The following is a 26,348-nucleotide window of genomic DNA, read 5'->3' as shown; positions in this document are numbered from 1 at the left end:
CACTAAACTTTAAAGGCCAAATTTGATTTCATCAGTAAAGGTTATTACTTTTCCCAGTCTTTGGAATCTTTACTATTTTATTTAATTTCATCTGTTGTAGTGCTTTCATCTTAATCAGATTGTGAACCATAAAAATTACAAGAAAATTTCAAACATTATCAGGCCAAACCAGTTCTTTATCTAAAATTTGACTAAATGCTTCGTAAAAACTACAAATGAAAATGCGTAAAAACATTCTTCAAAAACAAGGTAATCGTATAATCGACTTTCTTTCACATATTGGTCAACGTGGTATTTCCCAGAATCCTATGCGTAAACATATTTGTACAATTCCACAACCCATGACACAGAGATGAAATTACACAATAGTATATGACTACCGTAACAACAGAGTAAAATGTCAATGAGCGTATGATGAACACTTACAAGTCTGGACAACTACTCAACAGAGTAAAATCCTGTGTGTATTTTCTATTGACTGATTCTGGTTTGTTAAGATTGATCCTGAGATTTGCCGCTGTTAGCTTAGGTCTCGAGGCTTTGGTGGGCAGAGTTACCAGAACCTTTCGCAATTTCAGCTGCTCAGCAACTTGGTGGATAACATCTTGAATTTCAGCAAAAGCTACTAAGAACTGCGCTGCATCAGTTTGGCTCAAGACCTTCTTCACGGCCAACTCCAATGTCTTGTACCTGTCATACAATTTTTCACATAGCAGTCAATAAAATGAACTTTTCAGTCATTATTACAGTTAATATTTCTGTTAATGAGTGTATTTATGTATATAAATCGGGGGCTTGGACTGTCAAGAAACGAAGTATATGATGTGACCAGTACACAATTCAATTATGCTAAAATATATTTAGAGGTCAATAAATGTCACATTTTAGGTGGTAAGAACAACTGTTAAAGGTTATCATACTTAATTACTATGAAAACTGAACCTGAGTTGTTGTGCCTTAGTGATAACCCGCTCAATCTTCTTGAATTCTTCCTGAATGAAACCCAAGGTGGAGCCACCTGATTGCCTTTTGTTCAATGAAGCAAAAGGAAGGTGGAGGATACACGTGGCTTGAATCTCAGACATTTCCTCGTCAATTATTGACTCCTCAATACGTATCTCATGTATGACCTGTGATAAGAGCCGTTCAATCCCACCTGAGTTTGATAGGGAAGAAGATGATGACGATAATGAGGTTGAGGGACAGACTAAGCCGCAGATAAGGTCAAGAATGGCAGATGGCCTCCAATCGCCTAGCCAGGACAGCGCAGCCAACTCATGAGGTGGAGTCCATCTAGGCATGAGCAGCTCAGCTACATCCTTGAGTTGGATTGGGACCATGGCATGGTTGTAGTGGGAACGGAACCTGTTCAATTGTTCTTCAATTAGCTCCTGAAGTTCCCACCTTGATTTCAGCTGTTTCCCTAGCCTAGCTGCCCTTCTCTTCTGCTCTTGCCTCCACAGATCATATTTTTCACTGGAAATCTCTTCACCTGAAAGGACATTAACTACCAGATTGAAATACGGCTCAAAGAATATGCACCCAACGTATAACAAAAAAAGTAAAAAACAACTCCGGCAATGCAACATATACATTTATAATGAAGTAATTCTAACATAAAATATTAAAGCAGTTTTAGATTCATTCTTATTTGATGAAAGGCACATTGGTACAGACCTCAAAAACACAGTCTGGTGTAATTTACAAAGAGGTTGCCATGGAACAGACCTCAAAAGCGCAGTCTGATTCTTTGCAAGAAAGAAAATTCTTCAAGATCTACCAATGCACAACTATCAATTATGGAATACATAAATTTAAAAATAACTAATCATTACCTGAATCTCTGGCAACCCAATAACGCATGCACATTCAACTACTTCAGCTCCAAACACGTTCTAATTAACAGCAATTGTGATTTGCGAAAAATTCAGTTATGAGGCCAAGAAAGTATTATAAAAAGCATAAAAGAAAATCTATATGGACCTTTAACCTCACCTAATAGTCTTATTGCTGCACAGAGTGTACCACCTGTGCCACCAAATCATCAATGACTATAGCCCGTTCTCCATTTGAACAGCCCCAACATGTATCTCTAAACAATCTGTTCCATATTCCAGTGTGTATGCTTCGGAGTGACTTCTCCTGTAGAAATATTTCACTCAATTCATGTAGAAGGTTTGAATCTCACTCGAAACAAAATAATATTTCATCTCTTATAATCCTTTCCACAACTAATAATAGCAATGCAATTATAAAGTTTATCCTCATCAGTAATGTAAAGCGAATAATGCCATTAAGTAACAGTTGCTAAATTAAGGTAACCAATAATCAACACGGACTAGAAAAAGTTACACTCAACTAGTACCACAGCCATATAGAACAGCATACCTGGTAACTTTCTAGGTTTACGTAGAGGAACAAACTTGCACCGATAGCCAAGGCAATTGGAGGGCCAACACAAATCCTCTCGCCTCGCATCCTGGAATGTAACTTAGAATTTTGTGAGCAGCCACAACAAATAATGCCAAATAGATCAAAGAAAGCAAATTATTTTCTCCATGTTGAGAGGCAATAACAACAACTAAAATTTTTGCCAGAACATATTCATAACTCAAACTGGTAACTCAAGCAAATCAACTCAAAGACAGTTCCAAAAAAGAACCACAATTCATGAATTAGCAATTTATGAAGCCACATTTTCAGCAAAGCCACTTTCTACTTTGTTATAGTTCAACATGACTTTTGTAAGTTTCACCAAATTTTGAACATTACTACTAAGGAAATTTTGTTTGAATTCAATGAAGATGAATCGATCGATAGAGGACACAAATTATTGATTGAAAATACAGCCCTGACGGAGCCAAAGCTCTAAGATCAACCCAATTAGGTTCTAATGCCACTTCAATTGAACCCAAATCACTTTAACTTCTGCATTTTAACCCAGTTAACAGTTCAATGAAATTTAAAAAAAAAAAAAAAAAAACAATCAGACAATGTACTAGATAAAAAGACTAAAAAAATATCACTTTCTAAGGAAGAATCCATTCAAATCAATAAAATAGATAGTTCAATAGATTTTATTCCTTCAAACCCAACTGCCACAGGAAAAAATAAATCTTTCTTAAAGAAAAATCCTATCACATCCACTAAGTTACAAAAATTTCCACTTACAATGATAAAAACAGAGAACAACCACAACATGACATATATTAATTTCTCCCCCTTAATTAGATCCGCAGAAAGTGCCAACCAAAAGCAAACACTAATCACCAATCACCACAATAAATAAACTGTGCCTGTGTACTTGAAACTCTGAGTCTTATACACCAAACGAGAGAGACACAAAGAAAGAGGAGTACCAGCTACCACATCGATCCTCATATTTCTATAACGATCAACAAAAATATCCACAGTGGTGCTTAAACGCCTTGTGATCAAGTAACATGTAGTTATATCTGAAACAATATTCCTACCAAAAACAAACCCACCAAAAAAAAAAAAAAAACTTTAGCTTCCAAAAACACAAAACAAAAACTTTCAACTCTATTAACAGAAACATGCAAGTTTCAAAACGAACAAAGAAAGAAAATGGTATTATGGACTGGTTTTGGGAAGTGAGGAACGACTCTAATGGCTTCTTTAATGGCCTTCAATCGTGTCTCCCTGCAACCCATTTTCACCTGCAACATCTCTTTACTTTCAGGGGTTTTTGAGCTTTTTCTCCCTGGAAACGAAGCTGTTTTGAGGGCTTTCTCTCACACAAGGAAAGAGAAGACACATAAACTCAAATTGAACATCATCGTTACACTGAATGAAGAAAACATTCACTATGCACTGTGTTTTCTTTGTTGGCTTGAACTCCACTAGAACCTACATTTATTTATACTTTTTAATATTAAATAAGAATTTGTTTTAAAAATGAGTAAAAAAAGGCAAGTTTTTAGTTATTTATTATTTAACTATATAAACATTGAGAAAGGTGGTAAAGAAAAAGAAAAGCCATAGTTTCAGTTGATTAAATAGTTGATGATATGTAATTAATAGTTTCTTTTTATTTGATTAATGGGTTTTTTAAATAAGATTTAAAGTTATTAAAATTTTTTTTGTACAAAGATTAGGTTATGATTGACACCATGTACCAAGTTATCCTCTTTATATTATTTAATTAATACTTTTTATATGTTTTTTTTATATTTTTTTGAATAAATGTGTTTCAAAATTAATTATATATATTACAGAAATTATATCATTTTAGGATGATGCAAAACCATTGATCAAATAATTATTTTACCTTGTAATTTTGTTTTGGAATGTATTGGTAATATATATACTAAAAACCAACAATGATTGACCGAATGGTAAAAACTTAACAAGGGGTTTGCTCCCCTTTGATCTCAAGTTCGAATCACAAGAACGGTTGTTAATATTGTTGGTTATGGACCGCAGGGATTGTCTTGTTTCGATCCCTTTTTCGGGGTCAGGAGATTGTGAGATGTATTAAGCTGGCCCTAACACTATCGATAACCAAAGAAAAAAAAAAATATATATATACAAAAAGAAATTAGGTTGTAAATGTATATTGTCCTTTATTAAATTACCTCTGGGTGATCGAATGGTTCGACGAAACTCTTAATTATTATTCGAGATCTAAGTTCGAGTTCGAGTCTTTCCTTAGTTGATAATAGGGGTACTACTGGAGTTCTCACAAATCAGTAGTTTTAGGATCCTGAAAGATTAATTGAATTATACGTAACTAGCTGACCCCCTCGTTAAAAAAAAAAAAATACTGTTTATTTTGACAAAAGTATTTAAAATGTGATTGATATTATAATGATTTAGAATATTGACGGACGAGCATTGGATGTTACTGTCATATTTTCCAGTATTAAGAAAGTGACACTTTAATGATATATAAGAACTGACATTTTCCGTTTTAAGAAAGTTTTAGTTTCCTCTCTTGTTTTACTTTAATCCTATCAAAATAAATAAATGTAGTTGACATCTTCCATTTTGGAGGAAACCTTTTTTTTTTTATTTTTTTTTTTTTTATGATCAAGTGTCAGACTAATTGATGCACACCCAACTGCTCTCCATTGACCTTGTAACCAATCTTGAGACCCTGAAACTATTGATCGGAATCAAGTAAGAGCTCCAAAACTATCTTTACTCTAGGTCAGATGTCGAATTCAGATCTCTTGAGTAATACACTCAAAGTCCTAGTTACCACTTGACCACCAACGTGGTTGGAAATTATGTTCAATTCAATTGCAATTTTATTATTAATTGCAATTTTACAAAATAATATGTTTTTTTATTTAATTATTATTTTTTTCAGAACGACAAAATATTTATTACAAAAATTCGCACCAACGAGAGAGATCCGATTGCCCTTGTGAATCGGAACCAATATGTGCGTGATTTAATGAAATTAGAAATTGAATTAACAATAATGCAAAAGGGTTTTTAAAGTGGTCTGTCAGTTAAAACTTGAGCTTACGTCCACTGTAATTTTATTGCTGTGAGAGCTTACAATATATGTAAACTAAAAAGTAAAAATTGCTAACCCCCTTTCATAATTAGAAAGGTATTTATACAAGTTTGAGATGAAGAAAAAGAAAGAATACGAGATTGCAATCAAATTCAAATTGTAACTCTGATATTTTCCCATGGGTGCTAAGATCACACATGCCACCGATGTTAATCTTATCATTTCAAAATATCTGAAACTTGAGCTTACCTCTGGTTTGTCGAACAACTGCCAAGCTGGTCGCGACTAACTTGTATCTACGTCAGCTATTCCTCTTGACGAGTTTATACTAGGTTAGACCAATTGCTGATCAAACTATATCCTTGCGGGCTTCTGACTTCTCCAACTTAATGGCAAATCACACAACATCGTTGCGATGCAAAAAAAAAATCTATATTCATATGATATTTTGACTTAATTTTTGTAATTTTCATACTAATCGGGTTATTTTTTCTTATATTGGAATTGATTAATATCAAATAGGATTAATTAATAAAAAATTATTAATATGTAAATATAGGAAGAAAATAAATGAAAAAGAAAAAGAAAAAGTGGCGTATTATATTTACAATGAAAGGAAGAAAACCGGTTGTACGTTTATAAAAATGTGCAAAGCAGAGGAACAAATCGCGGAGGCTCGTGCGCCGATATTTGGGAGGGCCCATGAAAGGTAGTAACGTGATGACTGTTCATGTGCACGCTTGAGTAGTATAAGTTGATGAGAATAGGCCCCCCACCCACCCCCACATCTCCAGCCTTTCAATTATTATTTTGATGGAGGGTGAAGATTTTTTGATGTATTTACCCCCAAATCATGACCGTTGATTTCATTTGATAAAGATCATAAAGATTTCGGGGCCCTTTAGGTCAATGGGAAATTTGTACTCGTTTAGTACTTTACACCTTTTGGCTACACTCTTCTACTTGTTTAACTTTTATGTTTGAGGGTTCCACAATGATTGGATGACCCAAAGCTTATATTTATAAAAGAAAATACTATACTACCAATTATGCAAATCTGACTACCCTTCCTAACTAGGGGTAAAAATTAGCTGACCGCTCGCTAGCGGCTCGAGCTTGGCTCAATTTTGACTTAGGCTCAGCTCGACAATAGTCGAGTCGAGCTCGAGTTTTAGTAGCTAAAATACTTTTTGAGTCGAGTTTAATTACGTACACTCGATTTGAAAAGCTCAATTAAGTTCGATTATACGAGCTCAAATTCTAATTTTAGGTATCGAGTTTGAGTTCAAACTCGATTCCTCAGGCTTGAATTCGAATTCGGTATTTCAATCGAGTAAAGTTCGAGTAGCCAGATGCTCAGTTCGATTTCACCCCTAATCTTGACTGACATGGATGCGACGTGGGGAGTCCCCATGTCACCACGTGACACTCCATGTCAGTCAGATAGAAGTCGATTTCAGAATCAAGAAGTGTAGTCTGCTCATTTACAGATGCCATTACATTCTCCTGTTACCCTACTAGTTCAATAATAAGAACATGTTATAAATCATATTACCATTATTTCAACTAATAAATCATTAATTTCTTAATTATTCCTCATTTGTCCTCCCACTTTTATTAGTGGAAAAATTCCTTATCGTCCCAAGGTTTTAAAGAGTAGACGACACACCCCCTATGGTTTAAAAATTCATCAAAGTTTTTTGTATTTGGTTGATTAATCATTAAATACGTAAAATGAAGGTCTCACCCTGCTAATTCAATTACTTTTTTTGTTATTTAAAGGAAATTAATGTTATTTTAAAATTATAATTACTTTTTTATGTATAGCTAAAGTATAATGAACCAATGATATTTTATTTTTCTTCGTATTTTACCCATAAATAATATACAATTCCCGGATTTATTTGTATTTTTTTAATTGTTTTTCTAAATATATAATGAACTACCAATCCCTCTAAGGTTTCTAATGACAAAAATTCCCTTATTATTAATGAATCGATAGTAAATATTAGAATTTATAATATTACAAGTTAATCATTATTTTTCCAAGTTACCTATATAAAATTTTTATTATTTCAAAAACCTAGAGGAATTTTTGGTATTTAATCAAACCTTAGCGGTTAACATATTACCTATTTTATCATCATATTATCATGTAACAACTTTCAGAGTGAGGCTAATCCACACATAATCCAAACTACATACCTCTGGGTGGCCAAGTTTTGATAGAGACTCTTGGTGTATTACTCAAGAGATCCTGAGTTTAGTCCCTTCTCTATGCTAATGGGGTAGCCATAGGGGGTTTTCGGTTTCGGGTACCCTGCATTTTTTGAAAAGAACTGGAAACCGAACCGACTGTTCCGGTTCCTAGGTACCCGAACCGGACCTGTAATGACGATTCTGGTTCTGGGTACCCTGTAAAATTATTTACCCCCAAAAGTTTTTAAAATGGCAAAAAACCCTTAAAACTTACAAATGCCCCCCACCTGACGCTTGTTAACAAAAATAAATTACAAATTTAAATTCAAAATTACAAACTCCATTACTTTGTAAAGGTAGATTCTCAAAAGTAAACCAACTTACTTTAAATGTTATGAAATATAAATTTAAATGTATTCACATTACTTTTTCTACAAAAGTTTTTATTAACCCCCTTACTTTAATTTTATTTATATAGTCTCGTTCCTGGTTCTGTTTCCTAACATGGAACCAGAACCAGAACCGCACAGTAACGTTCCAAAAATTTGGAACCGAACTACCTCGTTGACGGCCAGTTCCGATTCCAATCGTTTCTTGAACACCCTTAGTACCCCTAGAACTTTACCGATCGATAATTTCAGAGCCCAGGGAATAATTGAGGTGCGCATATTAACTCGGACACATCTTGTTATTAAAAAAAAAAAAAAAAAAAAAAAACTATAATCCAATGATCATTTTATGACACATTATCTATATAAGAAAAACAAATAAATAGATTTATAACGAATTTAAAAAAAAAAAAATGGTCTAAAAAGCATGGTTCATGCTACTAAATTCATAATTAAATAGAACCCTTTTGTCACAAGACAGGAGACATGAAAATAAGTATCAAGATTGAATAAGATTTGTTCCATGAAATTTTAAGGCAATTTTTAACACTGTTAGGCAAATATGGGATATAATTTGCACGTGAATTTGTTAGCACAAAAGAAGAAAAATTGCCATCATGTCATGTGATGTGGCATTTGGTCCATGGCAACATCAATCTCGCTCACCATGTGGGAAATTTTGATCAAATCATGATACAATCCAAAAAATTTGTTTTCTTCAAAAGTGATTGCATTTAGTCGTTTTCAATGTTTTTTTTTTTTAATCACTGGGAGTGTCCGAGCTAGTTTGTGCGTATCTTAACTATCTTCGAGACCTTAGAACTATCGACTAGTAAGAGCCCTAATTGCCACCCTTATTAATGCCGGAGGAACTTGAATTTAGAAGCTTAGAAACCTTTTTTTACTCTTTTACTTTCAAACCACCCTGTTGTGATTCCATTTGGCTATTTTCAATGTTTTCTTCTTTGCTATCCTGCAAATTTAATGTCATCAAATAACTAAATTATGTAATTTGATAGTGTCTATATTCTAAGATCTTTTGAATATCATAGGGGTTTGATTTCAGAAATTAGAGATAATTTTCTTGAAGATGTTTAAACAAAATTATTATTGATAAGTATGATTAAGAAGGAAAAAAAAGAAATCCTCTGAATGATGTTTTGGTCCCATAGAAATTCAGTGGTTCATGTTTTTTCCACATCGTGGCATGAAAATCATTATGAGATTTTGAGTTTTAAACCACCTTTTAATTGAGATTCATTTGATTAATGCTTCTTCTCCAAGCAAATCTTATTACCTTTTGTAACCAAATTTCAAACTATTTTGACCTTTGTTACGCTTTTGTCACCTCTCAACTTTTAATCCAATCTTTCTATCTTTTTGGTTATTTAAAGTGCTTTTCAATTTAAAAATTAGAAACCGAGAACTCATACATCTTAAGTAATACACCTAAGAGTCCTCATCGAACCACTCGGTCCTCAAAGGTATTAATATGATTTTATGTTTAACCAACCTGACTTCTCAAATTCGGATTTCGTTTCTTACCTCTTTTAAAATAAATCGGAAACTTCTACTCTCTCGCTCTCAATTTCATTACCTCAATCTTCCCCTCTTCGTGTTCACCAATTCTCTCTCGCTCTGTGTTTTCAATTTGTTGTTTAGTCTTCGAAATTACTCGAAAAGATTCATTCTCTTGTTCTCTGTTCTAAGACGATGGAAGAAATCAGAGAAGTTTGGGGTTCGAATGTTGATACAGAGCTGGCGTTCTTCGATCAGTGTCTAAACCGATTCAATTTCCTTTCTTTCGACACAGAGTTTCCGGGTTTCCTTCGAAACACTCCCAGAGATGCGTCAGAGTGTCTGCGCTACAATGACTTGAAGTTTAATGTCGATTTGACGAAGATTATCCAACTGGGTATCACACTTTCAGATGGTAACGGTATTATCTGTTCAACTTGGGAGTTCAATTTCAGTGATTTTGATCCGGAGAAAGATGCACATTCTGAAGAATCGATTGATTTCTTGAGGAAAAACGGCCTTGATATTGAGAAAATCAGAAGGGATGGGTTGTCAAGCGAAGTTTTTGTACCAAAATTCATGGACATTCTGTCACGGCACAGAAACATAAAGTGGGTGTCTTTCCATGGCCTCTATGATTTTGCCTATGTTCTGAAACTGTTGACGGACAAACCCATGCCAAGAACTGTGTTTGAGTTTGTTGAGGTGGCATCCATGGTGTTCGGGTGCGTGTTTGATATAAAATTCATGGCAAAACACTGTACTGGGTTATTGGGTGGTGAGATTGGATTGAGTAGAGCGGCGAAGATCTTAGGCGTGGAGAGGAAGGGCGCGGCTCATAACGCTGGTTCTGACAGTCTGCTAACCGCTTCTGTTTTTGCAAGGATGAAGATGATGCCGGGGTTTCAAGAAGGAGTTTTTACTGGATGTTTATACGGTATCAGTACTCGTATTGGAAGACGTATGAAGATGGTTGTTCCTCGCTATTCTCAACCTATGATTCTTCCCCCCTTCAGGCCTCGTCCAGCAATTATCTTCTGTGGAGTACCTGTTATTCGTCCTGTACCCAATATTATCATAAAGAATGTTTGAGTCAGAGAGTTATTCTTTGATCTGATGTAAATTCCACTGTCAAATTTTTTCGTATATACTAGTAATTCTTTTCATGCTTATATGATTTCTTTATATAATGTAGCATGAAATTGCATTTGTCTGGAACACGCCTGCATTCATCAATTTAAGAACTGCAGAAGATTCTCTCTTTTTATGCATTCATGTTACATCTGCAATCTTCTTCCACATTTTGTTCAATCAATTCAACAGGGGATTAACTTACTTTTTTAGTGATTGCTCATCAGCATCAGACCTTTTAATCCAACTATTTCTCCTTTCGAAGCTAATTTTAGAAGAGAACCAAGAATGCGTTGGACCATTTCAAGAATTGTAAGCAATATTATATATGAACTGAGGATATCCAGATATACAACAAAATTTCATATCTACTGATGGCTTACGCAGAAAAAAATCAATAAAGACTTTCTCTAATACATCGATTTTTTACAGCACGAATACAAAAGTCTCGTGTACACTGTTCCTTCGTCTAAGAGTTTTTGTTTACTGGCGTGGCTCAATAAGCATGTACAACGGCGTTCCATTTAGCCTGTTTTGTCCCTGCAAAAGTGCAAGCATTTGAGTAAGCTACATAGTCAGACACTGTTAAGGAAGACCATTAATGAAATCAAAACCAAAAATAAGTCTAGGCAAATAGTACAGCACAGCCTTATAGTGCTTCAATACTTTGATGAACAACGACATTGCAAAATATGTATACAAAAAGAAATATAAAGCATAATATATCATATAATTAGCCGCACATACTAAGTGAACAAATCCTCAAATATGCACAGATACTTCATGGCTAGGCAAAACCTGATCATGCATCGAGTCTGGGAAGTAACATGAAAGAAAATAAACACTCACTAACTTTGACAAAACAACTTCGTTTTTCCATGATGTGAAACTTTGGACAAATGCGCATTCCAAATTTCAATACAATAGTTAATTTAGTTTGTTTATCATGACCAGGGTTCAAGACTCTAGTTGGTCTGTCATGACTGTAAGCAGAAAAGCAGTACTGCAATTGTTAACCATAATGTGAACAATCAAAATAAGATAATGTAAAAATTTTAAATTTCTTCAACTTTCGAGTAAACTTTACACCATCTTAACTTGAAGATTAAACCAAGACCAAATCTACCAGCTTAACTTGGTCCAAGAATACCGGGAATTAACATTATCGATAAACAAATACATGCAAGGAGCTCAGTCTGCTATGCAACAATTAGTCGCCAAGTTATGGACATATGTCCAAGCAACAAAAATAATTTGATAGTATAATGAAAGGTACCAAAACACATGATGTAGAAACAGAAGCAGCCATTTTTTTTTAAAGGGAATTCAACTAAGTTTTGAGATGTAATTGACGAGAAGACATAAATATTAAAAATAACTAATCATTACCTGAATCTCTGGCAACCCAATAACGCATGCACATTCAACTACTTCAGCTCCAACACGTTCTAATTAAGAGCAATTGCAATTTGCGAAAAATTCAGTTATGAGGCCAAAGAAAGCATTATAAAAAAGCATAAAAAGAAAATCTATATGGACCTTTAGACCTCACCTAATAGTCTTATTGCTGCACAGAGTGTACCACCTGTAGCCACCAAATCATCAATGACTATAGCCCGTTCTCCAGTTTGAACAGCCCCAACATGTATCTCTAAACAATCTGTTCCATATTCCAGTGTGTATGCTTCGGAGATGACTTCTCCTGTAGAAATATTTCACTCAATTCATGTAGAAGGTTTGAATCTCACTTCGAAACAAAATAATATTTCATCTCTTATAATCCTTTTCCACAACTAATAATAGCAATGCAATTATAAAGTTTATCCTCATCAGTAATGTAAAGCGAATAATGCCATTAAGTAACAGTTGCTAAATTAAGGTAACCAATAAATCAACACAGACTAGAAAAATGTTACACTCAACTAGTACCACAGCCATATAGAACAACATACCTGGTAACTTTCTAGGTTTACGTAGAGGAACAAACTTGGCACCGATAGCCAAGGCAATTGGAGGGCCAAACACAAATCCTCTCGCCTCGCATCCTGGAATGTAACTTAGAATTTTGTGAGCAGCCACAACAAATAATGCCAAATAGATCAAAGAAAGCAAATTAATTTTCTCCATGTTGAGAGGCAACAACAACAAATTGAAATTTTTGTCAGCAATATGCATAACTCAAACTGGTAACTCAAGCAAATCAAACTCAAAGACAGTTCCACAAAAGAACCACAATTCATGAATTAGCAATTTATGAAGCCACATTTTCAGCAAAGCCAACTTTCTACTTTGTTGATAGTTCAACATGACTTTTGTAAGTTTCACCAAATTTTGAACATTACTACTAAGGAAATTTTTTTTGAATTCAATGAAGATGAATCGATTAGAGGACACAAATTATTGATTGAAAATACAGCCCCTGACGGAGCCAAAGCTCTAAGATCAACCCAATTAGGTTCTAATGCCACTTCAATTGAACCCAAATCACTTTTAACTTCTGCATTTTAACCCAGTTAACAGTTCAATGAAATTTTAAAAAAAAAAAAAAAAAAAACAATCAGACAATGTACTAGATAAAAAGACTAAAAAATATCACTTTCTAAGGAAGAATCCATTCAAATACAATAAAATAAGATAGTTCAATAGATGTTATTCCTTCAAACCCAACTGCAACAGGAAAAAATAAATCTTTCTTAAAAGAAAAATCCTATCACATCCACTAAGTTACAAAAATTTCCACTTTACAATGATAAAAACAGGAAACAACCACAAACATGACATATATTAATTTCTCCACCTTAAATTAGATCCGCAGAAAGTGCCAACCAAAAGCAAACACTAATCACCAATCACCACAATAAATAAAACTGTGCCTGTGTACTTGAAACTCTGAGTCTTATACACACAAAAACGAGAGAGACACAAAGAAAGAGAGAGTACCAGCTACCACATCGATCCTCATATTTCTATAACGATCAACAAAAATATCCACAGTGTGCTTAAACGCCTTGTGATCAAGTAACAGTGTAGTTATATCTTGAAACATAATTCCTACCAAAAACAAACCCACCAAAAAAAAAAACTTTAGCTTCCAAAAACACAAAAACAAAAACTTTCAACTCATATTAACAGAAACATGCAAGTTTCAAAACGAACAAAGAAAGAAAATGGTATTCATGGACCTGGTTTTGGGAAGTGAGGAACGACTCTAATGGCTTCTTTAATGGCCTTCAATCGTGGGTCTCCTTCCAACCCATTTTCACCTGCAAACATCTCTTTACTTTCAGGGGTTTTTGAGCTTTTTCTCCCTGGAAAACGAAGCTGTTTTGAGGGCTTCTTCTTCACACAAGGAAAGAGGAAGACACATAAACTCAAATTGAACATCATCGTTAACACTGAATGAAGAAAACATTCACTATGCACTGTGTTTTCTTTGTTGGCTTGAAGCTCCACTAGAACCACTACATTTATTTATAGACTTTTTAATATTAAAATAAGGGAATTTGTTTTAAAAATAAGTAAAAAAAAAAAAAAAAGGCAAAAAATAGTTATTTTTATATATAGTTTATTTTATTATTTAATTATATAAACAATTGAGAAAAGGTATTGAAAAGAAAAAGAAAAGCCATAGTTTCAGTTGATTAAATAGTTGATGATATGTAAATTAATAGTTTCTTTTTATTTGATTAATGGGTTTTTTAAATAAGATTTAAAGTTATTATAATTTTTTATTTGTACAAAAGATTATGTTAATGATTGAGATCATGTACCAAGTTATCCTCTTTATATTATTTAATTAATACTTTTTATATGTTTTTTTATAATTATTTTTGAATAAATGTGTTTCAAAATTAATTATAATATATTACAAGAAATTATATCATTTTAGGATGATGCAAAACCATTGATCAAATAAAATATTTTTAGCATTGTAATTTTGTTGTGGAATGTTTTGGTAATATATATACTAAAAAAACCAACAATGGGTTAGATGAATGATAAAAGCTTGGGCTAAGAGGTTTGCTCCCTTGTGGTCTCAAGTTCGAATCACAAGAACGATTGTCAATATTGTTGGACACGGATCGCAAGGCTTGTCTTGTTTTAGACCCTTTATTCAGGGTCAAGGGATTGTTGAGGTGTATGTAAGTTGGCCTTGACACACCGGTACCCATTGTGAACTGACCAATTGTGAGCTACCACGTCAAAGTTGTAAGAGAAAGTTTGTAAGATTAGGTTGTAAGTGTAATATTGTCCTTTATTAAATTACCTCTAGGTGACCGAATGGTTCGACAGAGACTCTTAGATGTATTATTCAAAAAGTTCTAAGTTCGAGTCTTTCCTTGGTTGATAATAAGGATAACCATTTGAGTTCTCACCCAATTAGTAATTTCAGGATCTTAAGAGATTAATTGAATTATATATAACCTAACCGACCCGGTCATTAAAAAAAAAAAAAAATACTGTTTATTTTGACAAAAGTAATTTAAAGTGTGATTGATATTATGATGATTTAGAATATTGACTGATGAGCATTGGATGTTACTGTCATATTTTCTGGTATTAAGAAAGTGATACTTTAATGATATATAAGAACTGACATTTTCCATTAATGATATATAAGAACTGACATTTTCCCTTTTAAGAAAGTTTCATCCTCTTGCGTTACTTTAATCCTTATCAAAATAAATAACAATGTAGTTGACATCTTCCATTTTGGAGGGAAAACATTTTTTTTTTTTTTTTTTTTTATATGATCAAGTGTCCAGACTAATTTATGCGCAGCTCAACTGCTCTTCTGTGACCTTGGAACCAATCTTGGGACCTTAGAACTACTGATCAGGATCGAGTAAAAGCTCCAATGGCTATCTCTATTCTGGATTAAGATGAATCGAACTCAAGATCTCTTAAGTAATACACCTAAGAGTCCTAGTTGACCACTTGGCCACTCAATGGTGATTGGAAAACTATGTTCAATTCAACTGGAATTTTATTATTAATTGTAATTTTTACAAAATAATATAGTTTTTTTTTTTAAATTAAGATTTTTTCAGAACGACAAAAATTATTTTGGTAAAGTATACATGTTGATGCAAAAATTCACACCAACGAAAGAGATTCGATTGACCTTAGTGGAATCAGAACCAATATATGCGTGATTTAATGAGAATTAGAAATTGAATTAAAAATAATGTAAAAAGGTTTTTAAGTGGTTCGGTCAGTTGAAACTTGGGTTTACGTCCACTGTTATTTTATTGCTGTGAGAGCTTACAATGTATGTAAACTGAAAAGTAAAAATTGCTAACCGCTTTCTCATAATTGGAAGGGGTATTTATACAAGTTTGAGATGAAGGAAAGAGAGAGAATATCGAGATTGCAATCAAATTCAAATTGTAACTCCAATATTTTCGTGATTGGCCGCTAAGATCGCACTGCCACCAATGTTAATCTTATCCCTTCCAAAATATCTGGAATTTGAGCTTACCCCTGGTTTGTCGAACAACTGTTAGGGCTAGTCGTAACTAACTTGTGTTGAGTCGAGCTATCCCTCTTGACGAGCTTATACTAGGTTAGACCAATGTTGAGTTGAACTAATTCTGGGTCAAACTATATCCTTGCAGGCTTCTGACTTCTTCGAGCTTAATGGCAAAATCACATGCAATAATACACATCGTTGCGAATGACAAAAAAAAACTCTATATTCATATGATATTTTCACTTATTTTTTGTAATTTTCATACCAAATCGAGTTATTTTTTTCTTATATTAGAATTGATTAATACCAAATAGAGAATTAATATGAAAATTAATAAAAAAAAATTTATTAAAATATGAAAATTATAGGAAGAAATTAAATGAAAAAGAAAAAGAAAAAGTGGCAGTATTAAATTTACAATGAAAGGATAAAAACCGGTTGTACGTTTAAAAAAATGTGCAAAGCAGAGGAACAAATCGCGGAGGCTCGTGCGGCCTATATTTGGGAGGGCCCATGAAAGGTAAGTAACGTGAGGACTGTTCATGTGCACGCTTGAGTAGTATTAGTTAATGAGAACAGGCCCCCACCCACCCCTAACATCTCCAGCCTTTCAATTATTATTTTGATGGAGGGTGAAGATTTGTTGAAGTATTTAACCCCAAAATCATGACCGTTGATTTCATTTTGATAAAGATCATGAAAGATTTAGGGGCCCTTTAGGTCAATGAGAAATTTGTTACGCTTTTAGTACTTTACAACCTTTTGGCTAATCCTCTTCTACTTGTTTAACTTTTATGTTTTGAGGGTTCCACAATGATTGGATGACAACAAAGCTTATATTTAATTATTTATAAAGGAAAATACTACACTTACCAATTATGCAAATCTAACTACCCATCCTAACTAGGGGTAAAAATTAAGCTGACCCACTCCCGAGCGGCTCGAGCTTAGCTCGATTTTGGCTTAGGCTCAGCTCGACAATAGTCGAGTCGAGCTCGAGTTTGAATAGCTAGGGATGCGTTTGGTTCAATATTTTTACCCATATTTTCAATCTTATTTCTCAAATATTATTTGGCACATTATTTGAGAAATATTAGTGTATTTTTTAATTATTTTTAGACCCTCTTAAGTTTATTAATTTCACTAAATACCCCCCAAAAAAAGTTTAAAAATTAGCAAAAACACCCTCACCCACCCATACTTGCCAGATTTCGGCAACCACAATCGATGATAGTTGGAATCTGTCCCTAAGACTTACACCACGACCGAAACTGGCCGGTTATTCACCGATCTGGCCAAATCTTGGCCATCGTTGACCGAAAACGACGGCCATATCTTTGGTCGTCTCTGACGGCCAAAGATGGACCTTTGCGGCCATCAATGGCCACATTTGGCCATAGATCTGGTCTTTTCTGACCAGAGTCGTGGTGGATGTGGCCGAAAAAGGCCAGATCGACGCGTTACAACACAAATCCGACCAGTCTATGTCGTAACGCAATTTTTCAACCAGATTCCGGCGGTGGTAGTCGGAATCTAGCACTGCGGGTGGTGGGGGTGCTTTTATCATTTTATATATTGGGGTATTTAATTAAATTAGCAAACCTAGGGGCTTTTTACAAAATTTACCTCGTAATACTCCCCTATTCAACTACCCAGTATTATTCCTAAAATCCTATCCAAAATAATGAACCAAACGCACCCTAGAATACTTAATTTGAGTCGAGTTCGATCACGATACAACTCGATTCGAAAAGCTCAATTAAGTTCGATTAAGCTCGATTATACGAGCTCGAATTTTAACTCAAATTCTAATTTTAGGTATCGAGTTCAAGTTCAAACTCAATTGCTCAGGCTTGAATTCGAATTCGGTGTTGTAGAAATCGAGTCAAGTTTGAGTAGCCAGATACTCAATTCGATTTCACCCCTAACCTTGACTGACATAGAATGCGACATGGGGAATCCCCATGTCGACCACGTCACACTCCACATCAGTCAGGATGGGAAGTCGATCTACAAAATCAATAAGTGTAGTCCTGCTCATTTATAGATGCCATTACATTCTCCTGTTACTCTACTAGTTCAATAATCACAACATGTTATAAATCATAATTACCATTATTTCTACTAATTAAATCATTAATTTCTTAATTATTCCTCATTTGTCTCTTCTCACTTTTATTAGTGGAAAAATTACCTTATCGTCCTAAGGTTTTAAAGAAGTATGATACACCCCCTATGGTTTTAAAAATATCATCAAAGTTTTATTGTATTTTGTAATTAAATCATTAAATAAGTAAAATGAAGGTCTCACCCTGCTAATTCAATTACTTTTTTTGTTATTTAAAGGAAATTAATGTCATTTTAAAATTATATTTACTTTTTGATGTATAGCTAAAGTATAATGAACCAATGATATTTTCTTTTTCTTCGTATTTTACCAATAAATAAAAATGAACAATTCCCGGATTTATTTGTATTTTACCAATAAATAAATTATTGTTCTAAATATAATAATGAACTTATCAAATCCCTCTAAAGTTTCTAAATGACAAAAATTCCCTTATTATTAATGAATCGATAGTAATATATTAGAATTTATAATATTACAAGTTAATCATTATTTTCCAAGTTACCTTCATACATTTTATCTTTAACACCTAAAATTTAAACAATATAAGAATATTTATTATTTCAAAAACCTTAGAGGAATTTTTTGGTATTTAATCAAACCTTACCGGTTAATATATTAACTATTTTATCAGCATATTATCATGTAACAACATTTTAGAGTGAGGCTAATCAACAACTATAATCCAAACTACATACCTCTGGGTGATCGAGTAGTTTGATAAAGACTCTTGGGTATATTACTTAAGAGATCCTGGGTTAGTGTCTCTCCTCGGTTGTTAATAGCGATAGCCACTAGGGGTGTTCGGTTCCGGGTACCTTGCGCTTTTTGAAAGAACTAGAACCAAAACTGAAACCGACTGTTCCGGTTCCTAGGTACCCAGAACCAGAACCTGTAATAAGGGTTCCAGTTTTGGGTACCCTGTAAAATTTATTACCCCCCAATAGTTTTTAAAATGGCAAAAAAAACCCTTAAAACTTACAAATGCCCCCCCACCTGACACTTGTTAACAAAAATAAAATTCAAAATTACAAACTCCATTACTTTGTAAAGGTAGATTCTCAAAAATCAAACCAACTTACTTTAAATGTTATGAAATATAAATATAAATTTATTTACATAACTTTTTCTACAAAAGTTTTTATTAACCCCCCTACTTTTTAATTTTATTTTATATTAGTCTGGGTTCCCGGTTCCGGTTCCTAACTATAGGAACCAGAACCACATAGTAACGATTCCAAAAATTTGGAACTGGAACCTACCCGTTGACGGCCAGTTCCAAGTAGAAACCGGAACCAAATCCTAAGTACCTGTCGATTCCGGTTCCAATCGGTTCTTTTGAACACCTTTAGTAGCCACTAGAGCTCTTATCCGATCGATAATTTCAGAGTCCTAAGAGAATAATTGAGGTGCGCATAAGTTAACTCGGACACATCCTGTCATTAAGAAAAAACAAAATAACTATAATCCAATGATCATATTTATGACACATATATCTATATAAGAAAAACAAATAAATAGATTTATAAAGGAATTAAAAAAAAAAAAAAAAAAAAGTCTTAACAAAGCATGGTTCATGCTACTAGAATTCATAATTAAATAGAACCCTTTTGTCACAAGACAAAGGAGACATGAAAAATAAGTAGTACAAGATTGAATAAGATTTTGTTCCATGAAATTTTAAGGCAATTTTTAACACTGTTAGGCAAATATGGGATATAATTTGCACGTGAATTTGTTAGCAGCAAAAGAAGAAAAAATTGCCATCATGTCAATGTGAATGTTGCATTTGGTCCATGGCAACATCAAATCTCGCTCACCATGTGGGAAATTTTGATCAAATCATGATACAATCCAAAAAATTTGTTATTCTTCAAAAGTGATTGCATTTAGTCGTTTTCAATGTTTTTTTTTTTTAATCACTGGGAGTGTCCGAGCTAGTTTGTGCGTATCTTAACTAATCTTTCGAGACCTTAGAACTATCGACTGAGTAAGAGCCCTAATTGCCACCCTTATTAATGCCGGAGGGGAACTTGAATTTAGAAGCTTATGAAACCTTTTTTTACTCTTTTACTTTCAAACCACCCTGTTGTGATTCCATTTGGCTATTTTCAATGTTTTCTTCTTTGCTATCCTGCAAATTTAATGTCATCAAATAACTAAATTATGTAATTTGATAGTGTCTATATTCTAGAGATCTTTTGAATATCATAGGGGTTTGATTTCAGAAATTAGAGAATAATTTTCTTGAAGATGTTTAAAAGCAAAATTATTATTGATAAGTATGATTAAGAAGGAAAAAAAAGAAATCCTCTGAATGATGTTTTGGTCCCATAGAAGATTCAGTGGTTCATGTTTTTCCACAATCGTGGCATGAAAATCATTATGAGATTTTGAGTTTTAAACCACCTGTTATAATTGAGATTTCATTTGATTAATGCTTCTTCTCCAAGCAAATCTTATTACCTTTTGTAACCAAATTTCAAACTATTTTGACCTTTGTTACGCTTTTGTCACCTCTTCAACTTTTAATCCAATCTTTCATATTCTTTTTTGTTATTTAAAGTGTTTTTCAATTTAAAAATTAGAAACCGAGGAGAGACTCGAACTCATACCTCTTGAGTAATACACCTAAGAGTTCCTATTGAACCACTCGGTCGGTCAAAGGTAGTTAAATGATTTTATGTTTTAACAACCTGAAATATTTTCAAAATTTAGTTTTGGTTGGTTCCCAAATTTGTAGCAGAGAGACAGGAGTACTTCAGAACAGTCTTAAAGCATGCAAATTTGACTGGTTTTTTTTCATGGAATTTTTGCTGTTTCTGAAGATTCTGACATTTTATACATCGTGAACTGCGTGTTACAGGCTCTTTACAAGATCTATAAATACTGGTTATGGCTTGAAGGGTTTCTCAACAAGAATGTAAAATTTACTAAACTCTTAAAAGGATATATGGGGATGAGAAAAAACAGACAGATTGTCGAAGCTGTATGTGAGGATTAGAGGGAACTAAACAGATTAGCTTGATTCTGTTGTTACTGTTTAGCTTCCTCTAGTATCTCATGTCCAGCCTCCACTTTCACAATTACATAATTTCTGAAACTTCAGAAATGGGTGTGAATGATTGAAGGTGAGAATTGCAGGAAACTAAATAGATTGACATTGTTTGATGCTTTCTGTTTGGTTTCCTCCAATATCTCATCTTCAGTATTCACTTAAGACGATCTACGATGCCACAAGGAATATATATATATATATAGTGATTGTCGTAGGCGAGAATTGGAGGAAATTAAACAGAAGGATGAAAGTATGAAACTGAAAATATCAGCTTCAAGCATTTCTGTTTGGTTTTCTCCAATATCTAATCTCCGGCACTAAACTTTAAAGGCCAAATTTGATTTCATCAGTAAAGGTTATTACTTTTCCCAGTCTTTGGAATCTTTACTATTTTATTTAATTTCATCTGTTGTAGTGCTTTCATCTTAATCAGATTGTGAACCATAAAAATTACAAGAAAATTTCAAACATTATCAGGCCAAACCAGTTCTTTATCTAAAATTTGACTAAATGCTTCGTAAAAACTACAAATGAAAATGCGTAAAAACATTCTTCAAAAACAAGGTAATCGTATAATCGACTTTCTTTCACATATTGGTCAACGTGGTATTTCCCAGAATCCTATGCGTAAACATATTTGTACAATTCCACAACCCATGACACAGAGATGAAATTACACAATAGTATATGACTACCGTAACAACAGAGTAAAATGTCAATGAGCGTATGATGAACACTTACAAGTCTGGACAACTACTCAACAGAGTAAAATCCTGTGTGTATTTTCTATTGACTGATTCTGGTTTGTTAAGATTGATCCTGAGATTTGCCGCTGTTAGCTTAGGTCTCGAGGCTTTGGTGGGCAGAGTTACCAGAACCTTTCGCAATTTCAGCTGCTCAGCAACTTGGTGGATAACATCTTGAATTTCAGCAAAAGCTACTAAGAACTGCGCTGCATCAGTTTGGCTCAAGACCTTCTTCACGGCCAACTCCAATGTCTTGTACCTGTCATACAATTTTTCACATAGCAGTCAATAAAATGAACTTTTCAGTCATTATTACAGTTAATATTTCTGTTAATGAGTGTATTTATGTATATAAATCGGGGGCTTGGACTGTCAAGAAACGAAGTATATGATGTGACCAGTACACAATTCAATTATGCTAAAATATATTTAGAGGTCAATAAATGTCACATTTTAGGTGGTAAGAACAACTGTTAAAGGTTATCATACTTAATTACTATGAAAACTGAACCTGAGTTGTTGTGCCTTAGTGATAACCCGCTCAATCTTCTTGAATTCTTCCTGAATGAAACCCAAGGTGGAGCCACCTGATTGCCTTTTGTTCAATGAAGCAAAAGGAAGGTGGAGGATACACGTGGCTTGAATCTCAGACATTTCCTCGTCAATTATTGACTCCTCAATACGTATCTCATGTATGACCTGTGATAAGAGCCGTTCAATCCCACCTGAGTTTGATAGGGAAGAAGATGATGACGATAATGAGGTTGAGGGACAGACTAAGCCGCAGATAAGGTCAAGAATGGCAGATGGCCTCCAATCGCCTAGCCAGGACAGCGCAGCCAACTCATGAGGTGGAGTCCATCTAGGCATGAGCAGCTCAGCTACATCCTTGAGTTGGATTGGGACCATGGCATGGTTGTAGTGGGAACGGAACCTGTTCAATTGTTCTTCAATTAGCTCCTGAAGTTCCCACCTTGATTTCAGCTGTTTCTCTAGCCTAGCTGCTCTTGTCTTCTGCTCTTGCCTCCACAGATCATATTTTTCACTGGAAATCTCTTCACCTGAAAGGACGTTAACTACCAGATTGAAATACGGCTCAAAGAATATGCACCCAACATATAACAAAAAAAGTAAAAAACAACTCCAGCAATGCAACATATACATTTATAATGAAGTAATTCTACCATAAAATATTAAAGCAGTTTTAGATTCATTCTTATTTGATGAAAGGCACATTGGTACAGACCTCAAAAAACAGTCTGGTGTAATTTACAAAGAGGTTGCCATGGAACAGACCTCAAAAACGCAGTCTGATTCTTTGCAAGAAAGAAAATTCTTCAAGATCTACCAATGCACAACTATCAAGCAACTTGCAAGAGGATTTTGATGAACTTTGTACAACCTAGCTTGATTATTGAAAGCAATATACTGATATCAACTTCACTACAAAGACAGACCTTATTTTACTTCATACAAAAACTTTAAAAAGATTATAATCAACATCAGAATATGTCAGATAACCCATTCCATAATAATTCAAAGATACTACTTTCAGGGTTTTCTACAAACTACTATTTTACTCAAAGAGAATAATAATGCCTACCAATAAAATAGCGAGTTTTTTCCAATGTTGTTGAAGACTTGCTCCATATAACTTTTACTCTCTTTTAACTTGAATTTTTAATTTTTCAAGGCAAATACTTGAGTTTTTAACTCAGTAATATAAACATTTTACTCTCTTGTATAAAGAGAAGAAAATTCTGGTCTTTTACCTCTTTTGATTGTTGCACCCTTTCGAAGCGTCATACACTGAACTCTCTCAAGCACCTCGTTGATCTCACCACCACCTTCTCCTTTTATGCCTTTCCTCACCATTCCTTCTTCTTTTTCGCGCTCCTCCGAGTCACTCTCTCCAACATAATTCCTGGAAAAAGTTTTCTTTTATTTAGGAAAAGAATATAGAAAGTTGTAGTTTTAAACCATTTACCACAAGTAAAACTATAAGTCTAAAACTACACATTGCAACATTCCATTTCACTTATATCTCATTAAACAATGAAGAAAGCAACCAAACAAAAACCAAGGTTAAAATTGTGGTTATCAATTTCCATTCTTTCCTTTCTTTACCTTAAAGCAAAGTTCATAAATATCAGGTCAATAGTAAAAGAAAAGAAAACTCAGGCATTTCAGGTATTTTAGAATGTTAGTACATACTGTATTCTTAAAGTCATTCTTGAGATTCCCAATAAACTAAAACCTCTGATATTAATGTTCATTTAACATAATATAATTGATTCAATTTAGACATTATCTTTCTTATTTTCCCAGAAATCAGACAGAGTTAAATATAGTATTGCACGTCAGGACCTTACCACTGTTTCACAAAGTTAAGCACTTAAAGTTGCGTTTCTATAAATTCCCAAGGACTCTTTTTCTCTTCTTTCTCACTGTAATTTTCTTGACCACCAAATATAGTACAACCTATCATTTTCACATTCATGGTCGTCAAACAAGAAAAAAGATTAAAACTTTCACATATTGAAAACCAAACAAAGCAAAATTCAGAGCTTACGCAAAAGAAAAGAACTTAGGTTCTTCAGAAAAAAAAAATGGGTTCAGTTGTAATTTTCTTGTTTTTTCTCGAGAAACAAACACATCAGATGAACATTTTGCATGCATACATGTTAATTATTATAACAAAGAAAGAAAGAAAGAAAGAAAAAAACACTTACAAGAGAGATTGATGCACGGTTGCGTTCATTGATTTCGTTCTTCTCTCTTTCTTGGAATTTTGTCTCCGTTTCTCAGTTTTATTGAAACTGAAGTGTAGAAGGAAGTTAACTTTTTTAAAGAAATTTATTCATTAAATATCTCGCTCAGTTCGGTCATCTATTAAGGGGGAAAATAATTGCCACATTTACGGGTCACTTTTTTTTTTTTTTTTTTTTTTTTCTATTATATTTTTCCTTTAGAAAAAAGAAGAGTAAACGACTTGTTCCCACGCAAGGTTTGCCTTAATGACATTTTTCTACTCAAATTTATATTTCATAATATCTAATATATTTTAACTTTCTCAATCAGCATTCGACGATTACTAGAAACTAGATAAGAGACGTTTAATAAAGTAAGACCGATGAATCAAACGGTGATAATTGATTAAATATTTTCCATCGAAATCAATTGAAAATCAACTAAATAAGAAACTCTAACTTTGTGGTACTGGAAATCGATGAAAAATTAAGTATCAGAATAAAGAGGTTTTTAGAGAAAAGATTGAAGATTCAAATGGTTGGTCAAAGGAATTTTACTGTTAAAATCGGTTTGGATATTAATAGAATATAAACTTTGAGTGAAAAAGTGATATTTTGAAATATAAACTTTGAGTGAAAAAGTGATATTTGAAAGGTGAAAAAGTTGATTAAGGCAATCTTGAGTGGGAAAAATTATTACCAAAATAGAATTGTAAAATTATAGGCTTACTATCATCCGGCCCCTTAAGAGATTGGAAAAGTAACACTGAAAATTGAAAACTATTACATACGTCTCTGTCATTAGCAAAAATTCCGTTAATCAAAAATAAGTTTTTCATCCCTCCTCACTTTCTCTCCTTTTCATTTACCTCCTTCCTCTCGAGCGCCATCCACCATGGCTAACCTACGCAAGAGCTTCAATCGCCGGCCATAAGTGCCGCCGTCAGAGCCTCGCGGTTAGACAGATCAGCCCGACAGCTTAAGCCTCTTGCGTCTGGTCTTTGGCTGCTGCAACATCTGGTTCATTAGTAGGACGACAAACGCAAAAAACAATATCCAACAAACTCATGTAATCTGACAGGGACTCTTTTTACGATTAGTGATAGATGTCCAATATCACAAGGATAACTTCCTCTGAGTTCCTCTAAATCAACCATTTCTTCTGCATACTTCTGACGGAGAAAGCTTATCCTTTGACAATCTATATGCAGCTCACAATTTTGGATCAAACTGAGTAAAATCCACAATGATAACAGTTGACAATGCAATAGCATGTTTTATTCTTCAATGTTTTCTCGCTACAAAACAAAGATTTCAAACATCTTCCAAATTTTTTGACAAGAAGAGTCATAAATGCCCTCGGCATTAGTAAAGCTCAAGAGGAAAATGCACTTGACTTTTAGAGAGAGCTAAGAGTAGATAGGTCGCGAGGACTGAACCTCGTTGGTTCATACTCACAGGCTTCCCA

General features: G+C 33.8%; 2 protein-coding genes and 1 pseudogene across 4 annotated transcripts; all 3 read right to left on the bottom strand.

Annotated features, from left to right (window-relative positions):
• Nucleotides 1–204: 204 nt before the first annotated feature.
• Nucleotides 205–25,039, bottom strand: LOC116146156. 2 transcript variants are annotated; one of them, XM_031431569.1, is made up of 4 exons: nucleotides 24,863–25,039; nucleotides 23,903–24,054; nucleotides 943–1,492; nucleotides 205–690 (listed from the first exon to the last, which is right to left on the bottom strand). In XM_031431569.1, exons 1-4 carry the CDS (start codon nucleotides 24,889–24,891, stop codon nucleotides 423–425), a joined length of 999 nt encoding a protein of 332 aa, XP_031287429.1. In that variant the 5' UTR covers nucleotides 24,892–25,039; the 3' UTR covers nucleotides 205–422. The 2 variants fall into 2 exon arrangements, with proteins under 2 accessions (XP_031287429.1, XP_031287423.1); XM_031431563.1 differs by lacking the exons at nucleotides 205–690; nucleotides 943–1,492 and adding exons at nucleotides 21,904–22,389; nucleotides 22,642–23,191.
• LOC116146064 lies at nucleotides 1,702–6,985 on the bottom strand (annotated as a pseudogene).
• Nucleotides 11,048–14,159, bottom strand: LOC116146170 (adenine phosphoribosyltransferase 5-like). Of its 2 annotated transcripts, XM_031431580.1 has the most exons (6): nucleotides 13,908–14,159; nucleotides 13,666–13,776; nucleotides 12,678–12,770; nucleotides 12,278–12,427; nucleotides 12,115–12,173; nucleotides 11,048–11,265 (listed from the first exon to the last, which is right to left on the bottom strand). In XM_031431580.1, the coding sequence occupies exons 1-6, from the start codon at nucleotides 14,110–14,112 to the stop codon at nucleotides 11,209–11,211; spliced, it is 675 nt and encodes a 224-aa protein (XP_031287440.1). In that variant the 5' UTR covers nucleotides 14,113–14,159; the 3' UTR covers nucleotides 11,048–11,208. The 2 variants fall into 2 exon arrangements, with proteins under 2 accessions (XP_031287440.1, XP_031287446.1); XM_031431586.1 differs by lacking the exon at nucleotides 13,666–13,776.
• Nucleotides 25,040–26,348: the final 1,309 nt, after the last annotated feature.

The sequence above is a fragment of the Pistacia vera genome, unplaced genomic scaffold (assembly GCF_008641045.1).
Source record: "Pistacia vera cultivar Batoury unplaced genomic scaffold, PisVer_v2 Contig1148, whole genome shotgun sequence".
Lineage (NCBI taxonomy): Eukaryota > Viridiplantae > Streptophyta > Magnoliopsida > Sapindales > Anacardiaceae > Pistacia > Pistacia vera.
The sequence above is the reverse complement of the archived record's forward strand: the minus strand, read 5'-3'. Positions and strand labels throughout refer to the sequence as shown.